An 18,119-nucleotide genomic window follows, 5' to 3' on the forward strand; every position below is an offset into this window, starting at 1 on the left:
AAGACACTAAGTGAGAGCAGTGAAAATAAAGTTTAGCTTCTCTTTACAGTGTATTTTCTCATCATGTTTATTGTCAAAACCAAAGTGCACAAAGCAGGTGGGGTTTCTGAGTTTAAAGAACAAAAATCTACAGCATACAATTATAATATTGTGAATCGCTGGGAGATACAGAGAATGGGAGTGGATTGACCGAATAGTTACTGTATTACTTCTGGGGCCCAGCCTAAAATGACAAGATGAGTTTCTTTCCAAAGAAACAAGAACAAGAGATTAGGCTAGATACAAACAAAAAGAGTCTCCTAGGAGCATATACTATAAAAATGCACCATACTGATATTTAATTATCAGGAGCAGCTATATTAGAGAGAGTGATGTCCAGGAAACATCATCCCTAGAGAACGTGGTGTTGAAATATAAAACACAGCCATTTCAGACAACTATGATATTGCCTCCACCATATACCGCTTGAGCTTTCATCACATAGAACAGCTGTATTGAGCTCTGAAGATAAAATAGGAAAATGTGATGCTTAAATTTATGTCAGATTAGAGGAATAAATCATAGCTGCTGTTATGAAAACTACAGCTCCTGTTTTCAGGGGTGTTTTATGTGTGCTAATGTTTGTCTCTTGTTAAAATGTCTTCAGCAATTTCTTTATGGAGTCATAAAATGGTAGCCTCCTCTTTGTATTTTGTTGTCAAACAGCAAGTATTAGTGATAGGAGTCTAATGCTGAAACCTTTACCTTTAACTCAGCCATTATACCTCCGCAAAAGAGATACTGTTGTGTAATGTTACGGTGGAGAAGTGGTTAACTTAATCAGAGCCTAGAACAGTCAGGAGGTAAATCTTAGGTCTCGTTTTTGTAAATTAGGAACATGAACATCAATCAGCTGAGCTTCCTTCCCATTTGTCTCGTCTTTTTTGATTCTCTTCAAGACTCAGCTGCAAAAAGGAATCTTATAGTGCTTGGTAACCTTTGCACCACGAGCTCTGTCTTTTGAGCACCGGAATTGATTTTCCTTGCTATGGTGATTGAAGATCCAGACAGTGTCATTGCTTCATTGAGACTGTACAGCAGCACCAACAGCTCAGGAAATCGCAGCTTAATGAATATCAGAAACATCAGTTTGAGTGATGTCCACTGAGGCAGCTCTTCCCCAGAAATGTAGCAGCCTGTGCATACACATATCCCAGCAGAGTATTTCTGCAAAAGGTAGGACAAAATGTGCTAATACAACATCACCCTGTGTTTCAAATATCTTTGGACAACCTTTTGACCACTTTCCCATCACACTGGAGGATCAGCAGAAAAAAGAACAGACAAAGCTGGAAATGCATTCTGGGATCTGCAGGACAAGGGCCTCAAGGTCTTGTATTCTGACTGTAGAGGATTTCGGGAATCAAGAAGACAACCTGGGATTTTGAGGAGGCTTTGTGTTTAATAGCTTTATTTCACACCCTGGCCAGGGTGTTGCTGGGGGCATTTCCTGTTGTCCCCCTCTGTTCTCAGGGAACATAGAAATGGGAAAGAATTTTATCTTGGCCAAGGGGGTTCCCTTACCACCACAGTAAGTACTCTCAAACCTTCCACGAAACTGCTCCCACCTCAGTGTGTCTAAAGGCAGCAGTCTGGACAGTGAAAATATTCAGGGCTACTGAATCAGCTCCTAACCACTTTGAATAAAATAAAACTAATTTTTAGAATTTAAAATGGCCCGGAGAGCAAGATTTCACATAGGTGATGTAAGAATCTGCCTTCAAAATCCAATTTTGTGTGCTGATGGGTACTGACCATTGCAAGGGGTGACCAGTCCATGCCAGCCCACTGCAGCATATCTCCAAACAGCCTCTGTATGTTCTGGCACATGGGGCAGGCCAGGGAGGAGGCATTTCTAACCAAGGACCCTGTGTGCTCCACTACCAATGGGTATGTGCTGAAGCCACTACTCCAGCCACCTGCTGTGGAAAATAAGCATGAGAGCTCCACCATGATGGCAACTTCATAAACCAGGAATTACTTTATGCTTGCCTATACTGATGTGAAAGCATTATTTTATCTATTTTCTCCTTGACAGTTGAACAAGGTTTTTCTTAATGTCATGCATTCCAGCCAGATGGACATTTTCAGTCATTGAATATCAGAATCAATAATACCTCAGCCTGAGAAGAGCATCAAGTTTTGGCACCATGTTTCAAAATGTGGAGTCAGTTCAACAGCCTGATACAAAGGACAAGCCAGCAATTACCCAAAAGAACAGAGAATGATAAAGATGAATAGTCCCTTACTATATAGGAGAATAAGAATACTTGGCCTTGGCCTAGGAGGCCTGAAATTAATGCTTCATTCTTTATCCTGGTCACCTTTTGCTCTCCTGTGGAAGAAAAACAAATTAAAGTAATAAGAATTAGAAAACTTACTTGGCTTGGAAGGCATTGTTGGTTCCCCTGTGGTCAAGGTCATGACATAAGCATCCCACAATCAAAGCTAAAATTTCAATTTCAGTCAGAATCTCCTGAAATCCTGCAGTCTGAAAGCAGAAAAAAAATAGCAGCTGTAACTATCAGTAGCAACAGGGATAAGTAATGTTAGTCCATTGAACAACAGTCAACTTTGTTTTGGTACCATGAATGTTTCAGTAAGGAGAAGATAAATGTGTTATTGTCATACTATATTCCCTGCTGTATATTAGATGGTTGGCAGAATACATAACGTCCTTGGACTGATCTGTTATTATCTCTCTGTTGCATTTCTATCATGCCATTTCTTCACTACCCAGCAGGCACTAAAGGCAAAAGAGCTGAAAACAAACACCAGTAGCTATACACTAAGACAGAAACTGGAATTTCACATCAGAGAAATACAAAGCAAAATTATTTCATTTTGAAATAATTGTTTAGAGAAGCACTTAGATTTCTTCAGTCCTGAGGTGACTGTCTTTGTCAACCCCTACTGTCAGAGATAGCTGAGATGTTAAGTCAGAAGATCTATAAAAATTGTCAGTGAAATATTCTCTATGGAACTGTTATGAACTATTGAGAAATCTGTTAAGAGTGACACATGAAATGAAGAGCCATGATTTAAAGAGTAAACATCTCAAATGGCATATTTTGCTGCATATGCCTACTAGAATTTAGGAGACAATTTTGAAAACTGATGTATTGAAGCATCGCAGGAGCAGCTCAGACCAGATATGCCTGAGTGAACAGGCGAGCAGAGCCTAAAAACCTATTTTTGCCACAATACTTCTCATGGACACTTGCCACAGCTGTTTTCTTGCCCGAACTGGCTCACATCAGAAAAGAAACACTACTGTTATTGCTATCATCAAGCAACCTGAGCAGATCTTGTCTGGAGGACACCACCTCTCCACTGCTGTTCATCTTGCCCGTGGCAGAAACAACTTGGTTCTTTAACTTTTCAGAAGCACAAGGGCTGTATTGCCTGCAAAAATTACCGGCTGAGCTGGAAAATCCTGACACCTGCCTTTCCACTGTGCCAGTTTCCAATGACACTCCTTAATTAGCCACATGATCTTGTTAGTGTGAAAGGAAATTCTATCAAAGGCATACAAAATACATTTATATTGGAGAACCAAGCCAAGGCTGAACAGCGAGTAAGAAATCCTGAATTCCAGTGATTTTCAATCAATGTGATACTAAGACACTGAATATCAGCAGTACTTAATAACCTTACATGGTAGGAATTTACAGTTCACTCAGAAATCCCAGTCAGTTGCTGCAATATCATTTAAAAAATGCTCATTCAAAGCCAAATTCAAATCCACCAGTGTACAGACTAATTTTATGAGATTCTCCTGATTTCTAGTGGTGTTTCAATAACAGCTACCCATGCAGAGGCAATTATCTAAAAAACAGTGGGGTTTTAAAATGTTTAAATATTGTTCTTAAATAACAAATAATCAAGGTTCCTTTTTTAAAAAAAAGATTTAAAAACAGGTTTGTTAACTGACAACATGCCATTTGTCAAGATTCAATCTAGAGAAAATATTAATGGCTAACTTAAAACAACTTAAAATAGAAGTTTTATAACATAGAATTGATGCTGTAATAAATATTCTTTAGCATAACACAAGCTTTGATTAAATTCAGTGATTCAACCGGTATTGCAAATGCAGGAAAAGTTGATTAAGGAGTTTATTAACAGTAGCAATACCTCTCAAATAAACACAACATTGTTTTTAATCAAAAGTCTTGTCATTGAATGTATGAGAGAAATATAGCATATTTCACTTAATAAAAACAATTTAATTTAAAACAATGTTACAGTAAGGGGATATCTGCTTTGAACATGATGCAAGAAAATAGAGGATTACATTTCCCCATTTTTTAAATTTACACAGAGAGAAAAAATACATGGCTATAGATGATAGTGCAGTAAAATTTATTTTTACCAGAAAAGGAATGACCCATAACTCATGAGTGGCAGTGTCTTCAGTGAGTTATGGAGGTCATTCTCTCATGTGAGAAAATGAATTGCATTCATTATACCTTGCTCCACATTTATATGTTTTGTTATTAGCACACCAGATGGGACTTTAATTTTGTATTGCGTACTTGTTAATTTTAACTTTTTGAAATAAGCATCAGTGTGAGCTGTGTTAGGCAAAGGCACTGATAATGAAGCCTGAGCTTGATCCCTGTCATTTACTTTCCTGGGATGTCCTTAGCTCGCAGGAGCAGTCCCACTTCAGTGGTTATCTTCAGAATATTTGGGCAATTGGAAATACAGAAGTATGGCTCACAGAACTGGGCTTATAATTGTTCAGCATCTAACCAGAGGGAAAATGCATTCTTAGATATACAGGACCATGCCTTAGATATTCAGAAGGCTGACCCAGGTTTAAGCTTTGTTAAATTTCTGCTGTTGATTTGTTCAGCCCAGCTGAATTTTCCTTCTACATTCAGTGGGAGCATAGTCAGGCTATTAGAGGCTGCCGTGTTAGAGATTAGACAGTACTTCACTGCGTTAAGTCCAGCTGAAAAACCCCTAAAAGAGACCTATTGGTTTATATTTGTGGTGCAGTCAATATGGCTGACTGTCAGGAATAGTGCACAATAACTTCACAAAGCATTCCTTCTTGAGCATCAGAGCCCCTTTGATTGTCAAAGAATTTTCCTCTTTTTGCAAGTGAAAAAACAAGGCACCTACTAAGTCAGATGGTTCCTCCAAGATAAACACAGTCAGAGCAGGCCTTGTGCTATTACTAAGTCCCTTGACTCTCTCTTTTGTGTCTTTTTTTCACAAGATCAGTCTTCCTATCACTGAAATGGAGAGCAACCCAAGCAGATCACACACCTGAACTTACTCTGTTCTCAGCCAGAGCCAGGGCAAACTGGTGTGGGATGCGTGGTGAGCCCAATGCTGCGGGTACACGCATCCAGCCCTGCATGTGGAACTGCTTGTTCTGTTTATTACCCGGAGTGTGGGTAGTGAAATGAGCTTGGCTTGAAAATTCTGGATCACCTCCCACAGACAGTTGCATCCCTCTGCTGGCTGCTAAAAGGATCCTGAAATTCTGCTTTGAGAACTAAGGACAAAGCTCTTTACGGTGGAGGCCTCACAGGCTTGCTGGTGGCTGTTGAAGCAGGGACCTGCTTCTGCCCTGCGGGCTGCCAGTGTAGTCACCCCTAGCTGAGATTGAGATACCTGGTGGGAAAGCTCGTTTCCCATCTAAGACCAGCCTGATGAAAATCTGGCCTCGGAGCTCCATCTAGAGGTCCTCAGGGTTTGAGGGCAGCCTTAGGCAGAAATTCAGGTAATTCCCAGTTGAACGGCGCTGCCTGACTTTTCTCTTACTCCTCAGAGTAGAAAGCTTTCTATTTTTCTGTAGCTGAAAAAAAAGCACGTCATGCTTATAAAATTCTAAAGACTACTAATGCCCACACATTACCGCGAGATTTCATTAGAGATTATCAGAAAATTTCAGCTGGAACAACATTAATTCTGCTCAGCTGAACAGCCTCATGCCCAGAAGTGACCATTCTCTAGTTGAACATCTCCATTTCTTTTGTCCCACCACGTATGGTACAACTTTTCTGACCTCTGTAAATGCCCAAAGGAACAAACACACATCACTGGGGTGGACCTAGCACTAGACCGACACCTACCTGCTAGAGGAAGTACCATTCTGTTTTTTCTTGCCTGATGCACAAAGTTCTGCCACAGAGACAATGCCAAATGGAGGAGGACAGCTGGGAGCCCCCCCCCCACAAGACAGCTCTGCCCTGTGAGCAGGGAACAGGCTATGGACTGTCTCGAGTCCGTGTCACACAGTGCTGACCTGTGCTGTGAATGGCACAGGCTGTGGAGTCTCCAGCTCCACAGACAAGGTCCAACTGCTCACTACGCCACAGAGACTGGCCAGCAAAAAGAATATAAACATTCGGTGATTAAAAATTAGAGAATAAGCACATGATATCCCAGATAGATAAATAAATTCTTGCACAAATGCTGTTGATATGACCACTTTAATGTTTAAAATTAATGACTCTGGCCATTAAAATTGAAAACAAATTAAAAATCGAAAACCTTGAATTCTTATTTTATCTGAAGATAAGGCAAACAAAAAACGTAAAGGAAAGTGCAGTGTGCACACAGACATGTTGCTTCTCTTTTGCCATATTAACCAGAATATTAAGCGCCCAGGTCCACCAAGTTTTTTATTGATACATTTACAAGAATTAACTAGAACAGTAGTACTTTCAATAGAATTTGCTTACATGCTGAGAGGAATTATTGGTTCTGATAGTGATGCCTATTAATAAAACACAGAAATCTTAGAGCGTCTAATGGGGACGCAAGATTCACTTAGATCATTACATTGGAAGACAGTCTTAAAATATTTTAAGGCAATACCTTCTACAACAATTTAGATGAAGTTGAATAAGAAGGCAATCAATATCAACATAATAAATACCTCTGGGATTCTCATCTTCCTTGTTTTTGTACTTCCCAATTTAAAAGTCTGAAATAAATGTCAAATCAAAGAAAAACATTTTTGTAAGATCAAGATCTATAATAATAAGCTTACTCCAAGACTGCCACCTGTTTTCTGTCACTTTAATGTGCCCGTGATATCACTGTCACTAAAACACTGTAAGGCTTTGCCAAACATGTGCCACCTTAAGCTGGATAACCTAATCTGGTGTTTCTATTGGAAATGAATAGGTATCATAATAAGTAGAAAATAAATCAAATCTTGGAAAGTGTTTAGATAGGTAAGGCCATGTGGCAGCAAAAGCTCTTCCAGGATTGTGTCTGTAGCTGGATACTTACAGTTAACATGGCAAACATTAGCTGGCAGACGTTGAAAGCGTGTCTCCAGTTGTGATACAAAACCATCCGGTAATTCTTTCTTACTGTCAAAAGCCACCTACACAGCGTCTGAAATGAAAAGTACAAATTGTACCAGGGCTACTAAATGTGTACAAATGGACAGAGCAGTGCCAAGACAAAAGCAGCAGATAACTCTGCAGTGCAGATGGTTACCTCGTAGTCAATTTTAAATTTCTGAACCATTCCAAGTTCCATGAACATCCGCAGGGCTGCAGTAATCATGGCATCCACATCAAGTGAGAAGTCATCAAAATGGATATCATCAATGCGAAGCTCTGACACCAGAGGGATATTTGCTGCCTGAAAATGCCAAAGGGAAACTTCTGATTCAAAACTTGGGTTTGGGTTTTTTTGTGTGTCACTCATAAAAGAAACCATCCATACATCAGTTTTGACCTACCAGTACATCCCCTGCTTGATTTGAATGCTAAGCAATAGAAGTTTTCATCTGAGAAATACAAACATATACCAGTTAACAGAGCTGGAAAACAGTGGGAAGAAGAACCTGGTATGAGCAGGAAATACACTCATCATCCCAACTGGAGCCCGTATATAGCGTCTAGATTGTGAGAGCTGACCACTTCACAGCTACTGCAGTAGCACAATATATTCCAATGCAAATTGCAATTCTGTAATGCACAAAACATCTGGACAGTGAGCAGCTGGGAAGTTTAATTGCTACCATTCAGGAATGCAAAGTAAATATACTACTCTGCAGAATTCATCATCAAAATACCTTTACATTCATAAGCATACAAGTACCCTTTGCTTTATGCTGCTCACTACACATTCATAGAACCAAAAAAGAGCAATACAAGAAATGTCCAGCTTTCAAAGTAGAAGAAAAATAATTTTCAACATAATGATTATGTAGTAAGTCAGTAAGCAAAAACAGCCTTATATTTTACTTTGTCATTGTAACAGCAGGCTTTTGTTCTGTTTGTAAGATTGGAATGAGCTTTTTATGCTCACAAAAACATCCAAATGAGTGTGCAGGACTGGCTCACACACATAGTTGTGCACACAGATGTGTTGTGGCTGGCCTAGTGGCAGCACCTGCAGGAGCCAGAGCGAGGTGCTGACAACCTTCAAGGACTTGTTTGTCCTTCCTTACGCCCCTTTGGACTTGCCACTCATTTCCCTAGAGAGGGCAGGTGGAGAAGGCTGCATTTGCTGAAGGAGCATCTGTTCTCTGTCTCCTGCAGTGAGAAGGTGATGGGTCAGGTAGAAACCTCTCAAAGGGGCTGGATTCAGCCCACAGGCCATAAGCTGGATGATGCTGAATTAGGTAAAATCGCATGGACTCAGCTGGTGTGGCACATCCAGCTACTCACCTGCATAAAATATGTGACCATCTTATGGTTTTCTTTTTGAAAACTTGTGTTTTGAAATATTGCACACTAACTACAACAAGTTAATGACATGTAACAAGCTTTTTCTAGCCAAAGGCAAATTGTCACCTTGATCATTACTTTGAGATTAAGCTGGATTCTATACAATTCTATACAATAGAAGAAAAGATGGTGTAAACCTGCCATAAAATAGTATTAACATTGAAGTGTTAATTTAATTGCCAGCTAGAAGTTTTTTCAGGTCAGCACCCAGTAAAGCATGCCAATACCACAAAAAGCCATAGTATTACACCAATGATGTTAACTGACAGGAAATACAACAAACCCATCAAGTCAAATTTCATCCTAGGACAGAGCTGAAGAACCTGCTAGCATATTCATCCAAGTTGAATCAATTCAGCATCTTTTTTAACAATTCTTGATACATTTGAAATAGTTCTAGATTATCCTAACAGGAGTTATGCCTTAATACTCTTTGAGATCTGGCTGAAAAGCTTTGTGTTTACTTCTGAGGTAAAGAAAGCAAGAAAATATAGTCAGGTGGGAAACAGGAATGCTAGCCCAAAGACAGTGCTGTCCAGACCTCCAGCAGCCTTACAAAAGTTGTGACTCTTTAATTAATCAGGTATTCTTCAGAGCTTTTGGGGGATACTCAAGAGGCATAGTAATATTTAGTCCATGAATACCACCTTTGCATAGCAAATGCACTCTTTATAACATGTCTCTCAGGGAAGAAACACATTTGTCCACGTTACTTGTTCTTTAGAGAGAATTTCAAATAACAAAGATGCTGAAACAGAAGCTGTTGATTGTAAGTGGACCTACTTGATATTGTTTAATCAAAACTCTATTTACAAACCTATTGCTGCATTTTGATAAACTTTGAAGTGGGCTCTGGTTAAAATTTTCACAATTTTTGTCCTCTTAAAGGAAAACAGATATTTTCCTTGCTACTTTTTACTGGAAAAAAACACTTTTACCAGCCTATTACAATTCAAGGGTAAACACTTGAAGCAGTTGCTCAACTAGAATTGTTTTTCCCCTCTGTCAAACAGTGGAGAAATAACAATATATTCCAAATCTATTACAGAGTGAACAACAGAATATTAACAAAGCAAGTCAAAAACAATTTCTTCCCATGTCAGTCTGAAACTTTTAAATATTTATGAGGTTTTACATTTCTAAATTTAACAGGAGTGCCATAATCCAGAATAACTGCTGAATTAATAGCCAGGAGATAACATTTGTATAAAAGAGCCATTTGCTTTACAACAGCAATAAAGGAAACAACAGAATTATGAGTGTTGAGACTAATTTGAATAATGCTTAAAAAAATTGATATGTTGTCGGGCTGCAGCAATATTCTGGCTGCACCTGGCATTGCTTGTCCTCAGCTTCTTAGGCTGGAAATGCAGCAGTCCAGGGTTTATAGGAGAACAGTCATTAAAACTTCATTTTTTTTTAATTACAAAGAGATAAAAGAATTCATAATACAGAATATTAAAACATATCCATCCCTGAAATTTTTCTGCACTGCAGGACAAATACCAGTGGATTTCTTAAAATAAACAGCAATAACAACACTCTCTTCCAGGAAAACAGAGGGGATAAAAGCACCGTGACAATAAGAGGAAGGGGCAGGCAATTAAAATTCAAGTTACAGTGAAATTATTTTCAAAGCACCCCAGTGATTTAGATTCACTTAAAAGGCTCGCTTCCTTTTAAATGTTTTGAAGTTCAATTTCCCCTTTCTAAAAACAATTAAGAACATTATACTCCGAGGTCTTTTTACCCTGCAGACCAAGCAATTTGAATGCTCTTAATCTTTAAGAAAAATTCATATGACTTTTCTGTGAGCTTATGGTAAATTAAAGCCGGATGTGCCTCCTCTGATCACTTCTCCATACCTCCTGATACTCAAGCAAAAATTAGTCTTGAAAGGGACCACAAAGACAAGTTGGGCTGAACACATGAAAGGCAAGTGGTCTTGCCCAATAAAGTAGAAAATCAGCAGTCAACAGACTGGGAAACTATCAACACTTGTAGGCAGCTTGAAAAAGAGGATGTCATGCACCCAGATGAGAGCATAAAGAAAGGGTCTCTAGGCTCTCCATACTCAGATGTGCATGGGATGGAGTGGAATGTATACAGGAAGGAGGAAAAGTGCCTTTGTACTTAATTAAGGATTGGAGAGATATTCTCCTTTCCTCATTGGTCTTGTTATCATGCAAACTGCTTCACAGTCTGCTCACTATAGGTGAGCTGCTAGGAGATGGGTGACAAGCTGAGCCTTACCTTTCAGCCTTTCCCAAAGGACCATATGTCATTAGTGACCATCACACTTCCAAATACATGGAACACACAAGTGGATTCTACCAACAACTCCCAATTCTGGCAACTATAAAGCTCCTCAAAACAGAAAAATTATGTTTCTTATTCAGTATTAATAAGGCTTTTAGCAGCTGTGAGTGAACAAACCACTTCAGGAAACTAAAGAGTCAAAGTTTTAGGGAAACAATGAAAGGCTAAATACTTATTTAATGCTTACACCTTGGTGCTGCTGAAGACAACTGTCTCACCGCTTTAGATGTACAAAACATATGCTGTATAAAATGCAACTAGATAACAATAAAGATAAGCATTCATACTTGTTTTTTTCATGTAGGCAGTATGCATTCACGTGTAAATGTTTGTCAGAAAAATGCAGAATTATATGCACACACATACACAGTATTTTACAACATTCTCACTGTAAGGGCTGAACGAAGCGATCACAATCAATCAATACAAGCAAAAGGGGAGACTTCTACAGCTCTAAATGGACATATTTCCTAAATGAAAGATAGGTTTTACATTCAGCTCAGTTAATGTTACTGCAAATTGCTTTCCTTTCAATCCTACTTTCAGTTTCTGTCATATGCCACACTAGTACCTTCATAATAGCCAATAATGCTATTGAGAATACGTATGCAAAGTATACCATTACATGCATATCAACATTAAATCAGTTTATAGTTATAAGTAGTACAAGAGTGATCCCTTGGAGTTGGTTGAAAGAAAAGGGGGCGAGCTTCCTATCCTGAATAACTTGTAGGTGTGACAACTGCTATAAGGTCATGATAGGTTTCCGTATCTGAGGATATGGAAACACATTACCAGTCCTTCCAAACAGGGAAGAAAATGTATGGATTTCCCTGACAATCCACACAGTTTTACAAACCAAACTTCCTGTGTGAGTTGGAAGTCTAGTTTTGACTACGGGAAAGCTATACTAAGCTAAAGTCTTCTTGTTCCAGTTAATCAGATGTACCACCAGTGGAGACCAGCAGACAGGTCACATGCTGCCAGCATAAAAAACGGTCAGAGGCACATAACTTCTTACATAGGGAAAAACTGTATAATGTCAGGAAGAGATATTAAATAGCAATTTGGATGTTGAATAATCTCCTATAGCAGAATTTTGTTATGAGACATCTTGGTCAGTGGTGGAGAGAGAGCAGTTTCAAGGTGGTGATTACATTTTGTCTCATCTTGCCATAATCCTCTTATCCATCCTTTTTTTCCTATAAATTGGCACACGCTGATACGCAGCTTAAGGAGTTTCTTACATAGAAGATAACTACAGCTCAGGAGTCTGATTGTAATAACTTCATTCAACATTACGTGGTATAAAAACCCACGAGAACACAGGACGAAAATATAATTGCACAGATTGACAGGGAAGGCTTATTATTTTGCACTAACTCTTCTAATAGAGCATTCTTTGCTATGTTCCACATCCATATTTCATAATGTGGTAAAATCAGACATAAGGAAACTGGTGAGCTCTTCAGAAAACATTCTTTTTCCTTGTAAAATGCTCACTACCATGGAAGCAGTCCAGCAAAACACAGAAAACACTGGACTGATACCCTACTTTGTGGTGTCAGCTTAAAGTCTTTGTAGTTCAGTTTTATTACCTATGTAGATAAGACAGCAGTACTTATTACGCGAGGAAAGCATTTTGGAACCTACTGATAAGTATATTAGTATGGCTTTGTTAAAAAAACCCAACACATTCTGGCATTTGGCACACCTGCGTTCTTTCCCATGTGGTGTCAGAACTATTTTCTAACAGCAACTTCCACTACTGCATATAGTCTGCTTTTTATATAGCCCCATGGACAATGAGATGTGGAATGGTTAGCAAGGTTTCCTAATCAGAAAATACTGCCAGACTGATGGAAAAAGAAGTAACAAGAAACTTAGATTATATATAACATATCTAAAGGTATCCCATGAAATATATGTCCCAGTGTTGCAAAAGAATGGAAAAACAGTATGGTATGTCTCTTAACTCTCTGGGGCACTGTTTGAGGCTGAAGTCCATGTACTATGATTTCAACAGCAGGTTAGGATCTGACCTTGTTTATTCTCTATAGTGAAGCTAGAGCTTCAGACAACATGACATACACAAAAACCAAGACTACCCTTTCAAGTATCTTTTCACCTGCACTCTGTCTCAGAAGATTAGGAACTGAAAAACCTTAAAGGCTGGTCATCAAAACCTGCTCAAAAAGCACCAAAATGGAGAATACTTAAATCCCATGTTGTCTTTATCTCTCAATCTGTTATCATGCCATACTGGGGACAGCATTGTCTGATGGCAAAGATTTTTATTTGTAAATGGTTCTTTTCATGTACAAAGGCCTCTAAAATACTTGCTTGTATTTATAGCCGCAGGCATCTTTTAAAACGTATTTTTCTAATCAGTTAGTAGCAGTAGTGCACAAATTTTGCACTCCTTCTTAGCTATGAAAGACCAAAACCTATTATCTTCCAGTCTTACAAATTTCTTACTCCCTCCAAAGGGGAAAGAATCAAATATTTCAGCTTAGGGATGTTTTATGCGCAGAGCAACTTGGCTTTTAAAGGCCTCCATCTGTTACTGCAGACTGCGGATGGCGTTCCTCCGCCCTTCACCCTGCCAAGCTAGCACCTCTTTTCCAATGACCAACTGCAGCAGAGGCAGGCCAGCAGCATTTAAAGGGAATATTATAATATTTATAGTAAAGAGGAGTGGGTGTGGAACAGACTTCAAGTGTGCATATGTATTCTTTTCTGGATTTTGATTTTTAAAATTTTTAATTTAGTTTTAAAATTACTATCACAGTACCATTGCTGTTGCCTTTGAGAGTGAAAACACCCAGAATCACAGAATCACTTGGGCTGGAAAGGAGCTTGAGACTAGCTAGTCCAACGCCCCTGCGCAATCATGGTCAAAAACCCCCCAAATTTATTTGCCCTTCAACAACTGTCACCAAATTCCAGTCCTCTGAACGAGGTCGCTGAATGAACAGATACTCCAAAAACAACAACTGGAGACTGGAATGAGATAGCAGTGGGGATTAAGACACATCTGAAGGCAGCTGGACAAAAACATGAGATAAGGAGACCTCACGCTGCCATATAATCATGGTTTGCTCCTATCAGATCTGCCAGACCCCCTGTTTGTGTGGCAGATTCTGTGAATGTTCTGTCCAACTGTTCAGATGTTAAAGACATCATCAGTCCCTGAAACCAGATTTATGCATTTTAAACCTCTTCAGAATAACCCAGCAGATAAGCAGCAGGTTGCAATTCTGAAATCAAATGCCAAAGCTCTGCCCAAAGTTCCACAGTCACTGTCTGAGCTCTTTGTTGGAAAAGGTAATTTTGTTGCTTTAGTCAAAATTTCACATCCGTAAACTGAAAATAATGCTGCTCTTGAATGCAGCTTTGAAAGCTGCAGCTGAAGCACATATATGTGGAGCATACTGCTTCATCCTCAACTGCCTAATTGACAGTGTAACACATAATTTAGATATTAAATATAGAGCAAAGAAAGTTGCACTTAGTCTTGTTTCAAAAAGTTTTATTTAGTTTGACCATTTACCAAACATAACTACTTCTCAGTATGAATACAGGTATTTGCTTTCATTAAAAGAGAAATTTCATGGCATTAATATTTATTCTGCTACTTCTGTTAGAATACGAAGCCATTAAGCAATGCATTACTATCAAATGTAGCATTTAGGAATTTTTTTTATTATCATGCACTGTGGTCTTAGGACAAAAATATGGTATTACTTTCTGCTTTTGGTATAAAGTTTTATGTGCCTGAGGAAAGGATTTGTCTTCTTATAAGGTCATTTTTAAAGGGGCAAGGAAAGGTATGTCATTGCAGCATTACACATGCTTTTTCCAGAGAGAAGCCCAGAGCTAAAAAGCTGAAAGTATTTTGGATGTTTCTGATCAGTCAAATGCAGTCTGACCATGCAACTTTCTGAAACTGCAACCCAGCAAAAGGAATAATAAATTTCAGAGATAAGAATACTACAATTAAAGTTTTGTTACAAACTATAATAGAAAAGACACAAAGTACAGTATTTATGTTACTAAAAAAATCAATCCTTGATGTTGAAGTTGTTTTCTAGTACACAGAAACAAAATACATAGCAGCCTATAAAAGGAACAAGAAATTTCTATTTTAAAAGAACAGAAACATAAAATAAAAGCAATTAATGGCTTGAGCATCTATTATTCTTAAGGCCAAAGTCCATAACCACAGCAGCCTAGGACTGGAGTCCTATGGCATGCACATTCGACACAAAGATCTCCCGAGGCGCGCAGGGGAGTGTTCACGTCCTTTTGGCTTATGGTGATGAGGAAATAACCAGTGTGTCACATACTACAGGCTAGCAACTGTCAACTTTTTATGACCATTGGTGCAGATGAGAAACTCATACAAAGGGGCCTATTCAGTCTCCGTCCCAGAATTTTAAATAAACACAAGCAGCAAACCTAGGGCAAGTATTTCTCTGTAATACAAAAGTGTCAGGCATGCAGGCTGCCATTTCCCACAAATCCTCACTTGGTTTTGGTAAAGTCAGCTTTGCTGCTCCCAGGAAGAGCAGAATGGGTAATATAGACTAAACCTCTCATGCCTCTAAATTTGGAGGGGTGAGGGATACAAGGTAACCTTATCCTCCACGAGGAGAAAGGGGAGGGAAGGCTCTAGCTACCTACTCAAAGACTCAAAAGAGGAAAATCCTGATTAAGGGAGAAGGAACAGGATAAGGGTTCTTCTCACAGAGAAGATGATATGAAGGCACAGTGAAGAACTGGCTCTTTTGGTGGCATACAGCCCAAATCATGCCCTGCAATTCTCAGTTGGATACATAATAGAAGAGAGTGCATGAGAAAGAAGAGAAAGTGGGAGAAAGCCTTATTTCAGATGTTAGAGTGACAGCTATAGCAGAATGCTGTCAAGAAAAGACATAATATTGAAAACACCTTCAAGCTTACAACATACACTTACAGAAAAGCTATAGACGATCTTGCAGTGATTACCTTAAAATTTATTTTATCTTTGTCTTTTTCTCCTTAGTTTTCATCATGCTCCAATCGTAGATTAAAAAAACAATCCACCGTTCTTATTCTCAATCTGTAAATCACTCCCTAAGAGCACTAAGGACTGCCCAGAAGACCATCCTCCAAAAAAATACAGCTCCATTGTGTTACAGTTTACCAAGCCAAAAGGGTTATTTTACGTGAGGCTTCTGTAGGGTGGCCTGTGAACACAGAATCCAACACCTCTCCTGCAGCAGAATGTACATCCTCCACAGCCCCCTGCATCCCACAAAGCAGACAAGGGCCTGAGCACTCAGCCTGCACAGCAGCACAGAGCTCTATGTCACATGCAACTTGCAGCCTAATCATATTTTCTGAGAAACCATAAAATGTACTGATCCTACTCTTTCAACAAAAGCAAATAATAGACACTAAAATATTGTATTTACTTAGCTCTTTACTTACTACCTACATCCTCCTAGCTTTATAAATTTTCATTAAATAAATGTTGCTTTCATCTATCACTGAGGTGAAGGGCTGCAACACAGCTAATAAATACTTGCTTCTTGTCATTCGTGAGGTTCTTACAGGACATGTTAACCGGCCCCTATGAAAATACCCTTATGATATTTTTGTGCGAGTTCAGAGCTGGGTGTAGTTTCTTGCAAAGCACAAGATGACAGAACACTTCACAGAAATGGCCTCATAAAATATTCAGTTTCCTGTTTTTGCCTGGGGTACAATCTGCACATTTTCTATACAGTTGCAGTGAGAAACACTGGAGTCTATTTCTCAGACATTTAAAGTGTTTACACTTTAAATTTCGAAGACTAAAACCAGAATTACTGACATAATTTCTCTTAGAAAGTACATTTACCCTGCCTGGGATTTTGCCAAGACTACAACAAGAGACTTTTGAGATGAAAACAATAGAGGAATCCCCCCTAGGCAGACAATAAAACAGTGTAATAAATACCTCATAGAAGGTTGCAATCACAAATATTTTTTACATAATATATGGTAGATATGGTTTTGCTTGGATATCACAGGCCCATACACTGAAATAAAAAATGATCTGGAAAACAAGTGTGTGTCCATGCAGTTTTTTCCTTCAAATATCCCAGAGCTTAAGTCAGTACCACTCAGGAGCACAGTCACACATGTGAATGGAACAGGTCTTCCTGCACAGCCTCACCCTTACCAGCACAAGCACGTTGTGGGTGTGAGGCCATGGATGTAACATGGATTTCTCCCTAGTGTCTCAGTGACTTGTGCAAGGAGGACACACTGCCTGTGCTGCTAACATATTCTACAACATGCACACACACAAACATTAAGACGGTGCGAAATGGCACTGGTATCACCTTTTTCAGGGTTTTACAGCCTAACAGAATTGCTGCTAGGCGATCAGCCCTAATGTGGAGCAAGGATGGCACCCAGTGGCCAAACAGATTCATCTCAGAAAAACGTTTCTCATCTATTTCCCATTCTTCTCTTTCTAGAGTTTTAATTATAAAAAGGTTCTAGCTCTAATATTATTTCATTGGCAGTCTCAAAAGCCTTTAAAGGACACTACCTTCTCCTAGTGGGAGACATTTATGTTTCCTGTTGTAAAATATTTTGTAAAAAAAAAAAAAAAAAAGCCTATAGAAATATTGCCATTAATAATTTAAAATCAATACCAGTAAAACATTTATGACAAACAATGATCTGCAGCCAGAACATCACACAGAGGTAGAAATAAATGAAGTATTTTTTTCCTTTTGTAGAGTACATACTAGGTAAAACAAAAGATTTTTTTCCCTGGTTTTAAAATCAGTAAAACAACTGAAGACCTTGCTCAATTTTAAAATTAATATCCAAATAAAATGTAGTGAAAAGCAAATAGATACTTTTAACCAGAAAATTCCCAATTATAACTGTCAGACTGCTGGGTCTACAAAAGGAATCCAAGCACAGACAAATAAATAATAATTTAAAATGTAAAATATGCCATTTTTATGGATTTCTTTAAATATTCTTTTTTTTCTGTTAGTA

At 38.7% G+C, this 18,119-nt stretch overlaps 1 protein-coding gene across 1 annotated transcript in view; it reads right to left on the minus strand.

Moving 5' to 3' along the window:
- The window catches only part of PDE11A (phosphodiesterase 11A), a 111,729-nt gene that overhangs the window by 28,347 nt on the left and 65,263 nt on the right, over positions 1-18,119 (minus strand). The window contains exons 10-12 of the mRNA XM_009996319.1: positions 7,513-7,659; positions 7,300-7,407; positions 2,421-2,530 (exon numbers count right to left, since the gene is read on the minus strand). Of these exons, the coding sequence (XP_009994621.1) occupies positions 2,421-2,530; positions 7,300-7,407; positions 7,513-7,659 (365 nt within the window). The remainder of the gene's footprint in view (positions 1-2,420; positions 2,531-7,299; positions 7,408-7,512; positions 7,660-18,119) is intronic.

Source organism: Chaetura pelagica, unplaced genomic scaffold (genome assembly GCF_000747805.2).
Source record: "Chaetura pelagica isolate M959 unplaced genomic scaffold, ChaPel_1.0 scaffold3, whole genome shotgun sequence".
Taxonomy (NCBI): Eukaryota; Metazoa; Chordata; class Aves; order Apodiformes; family Apodidae; genus Chaetura; species Chaetura pelagica.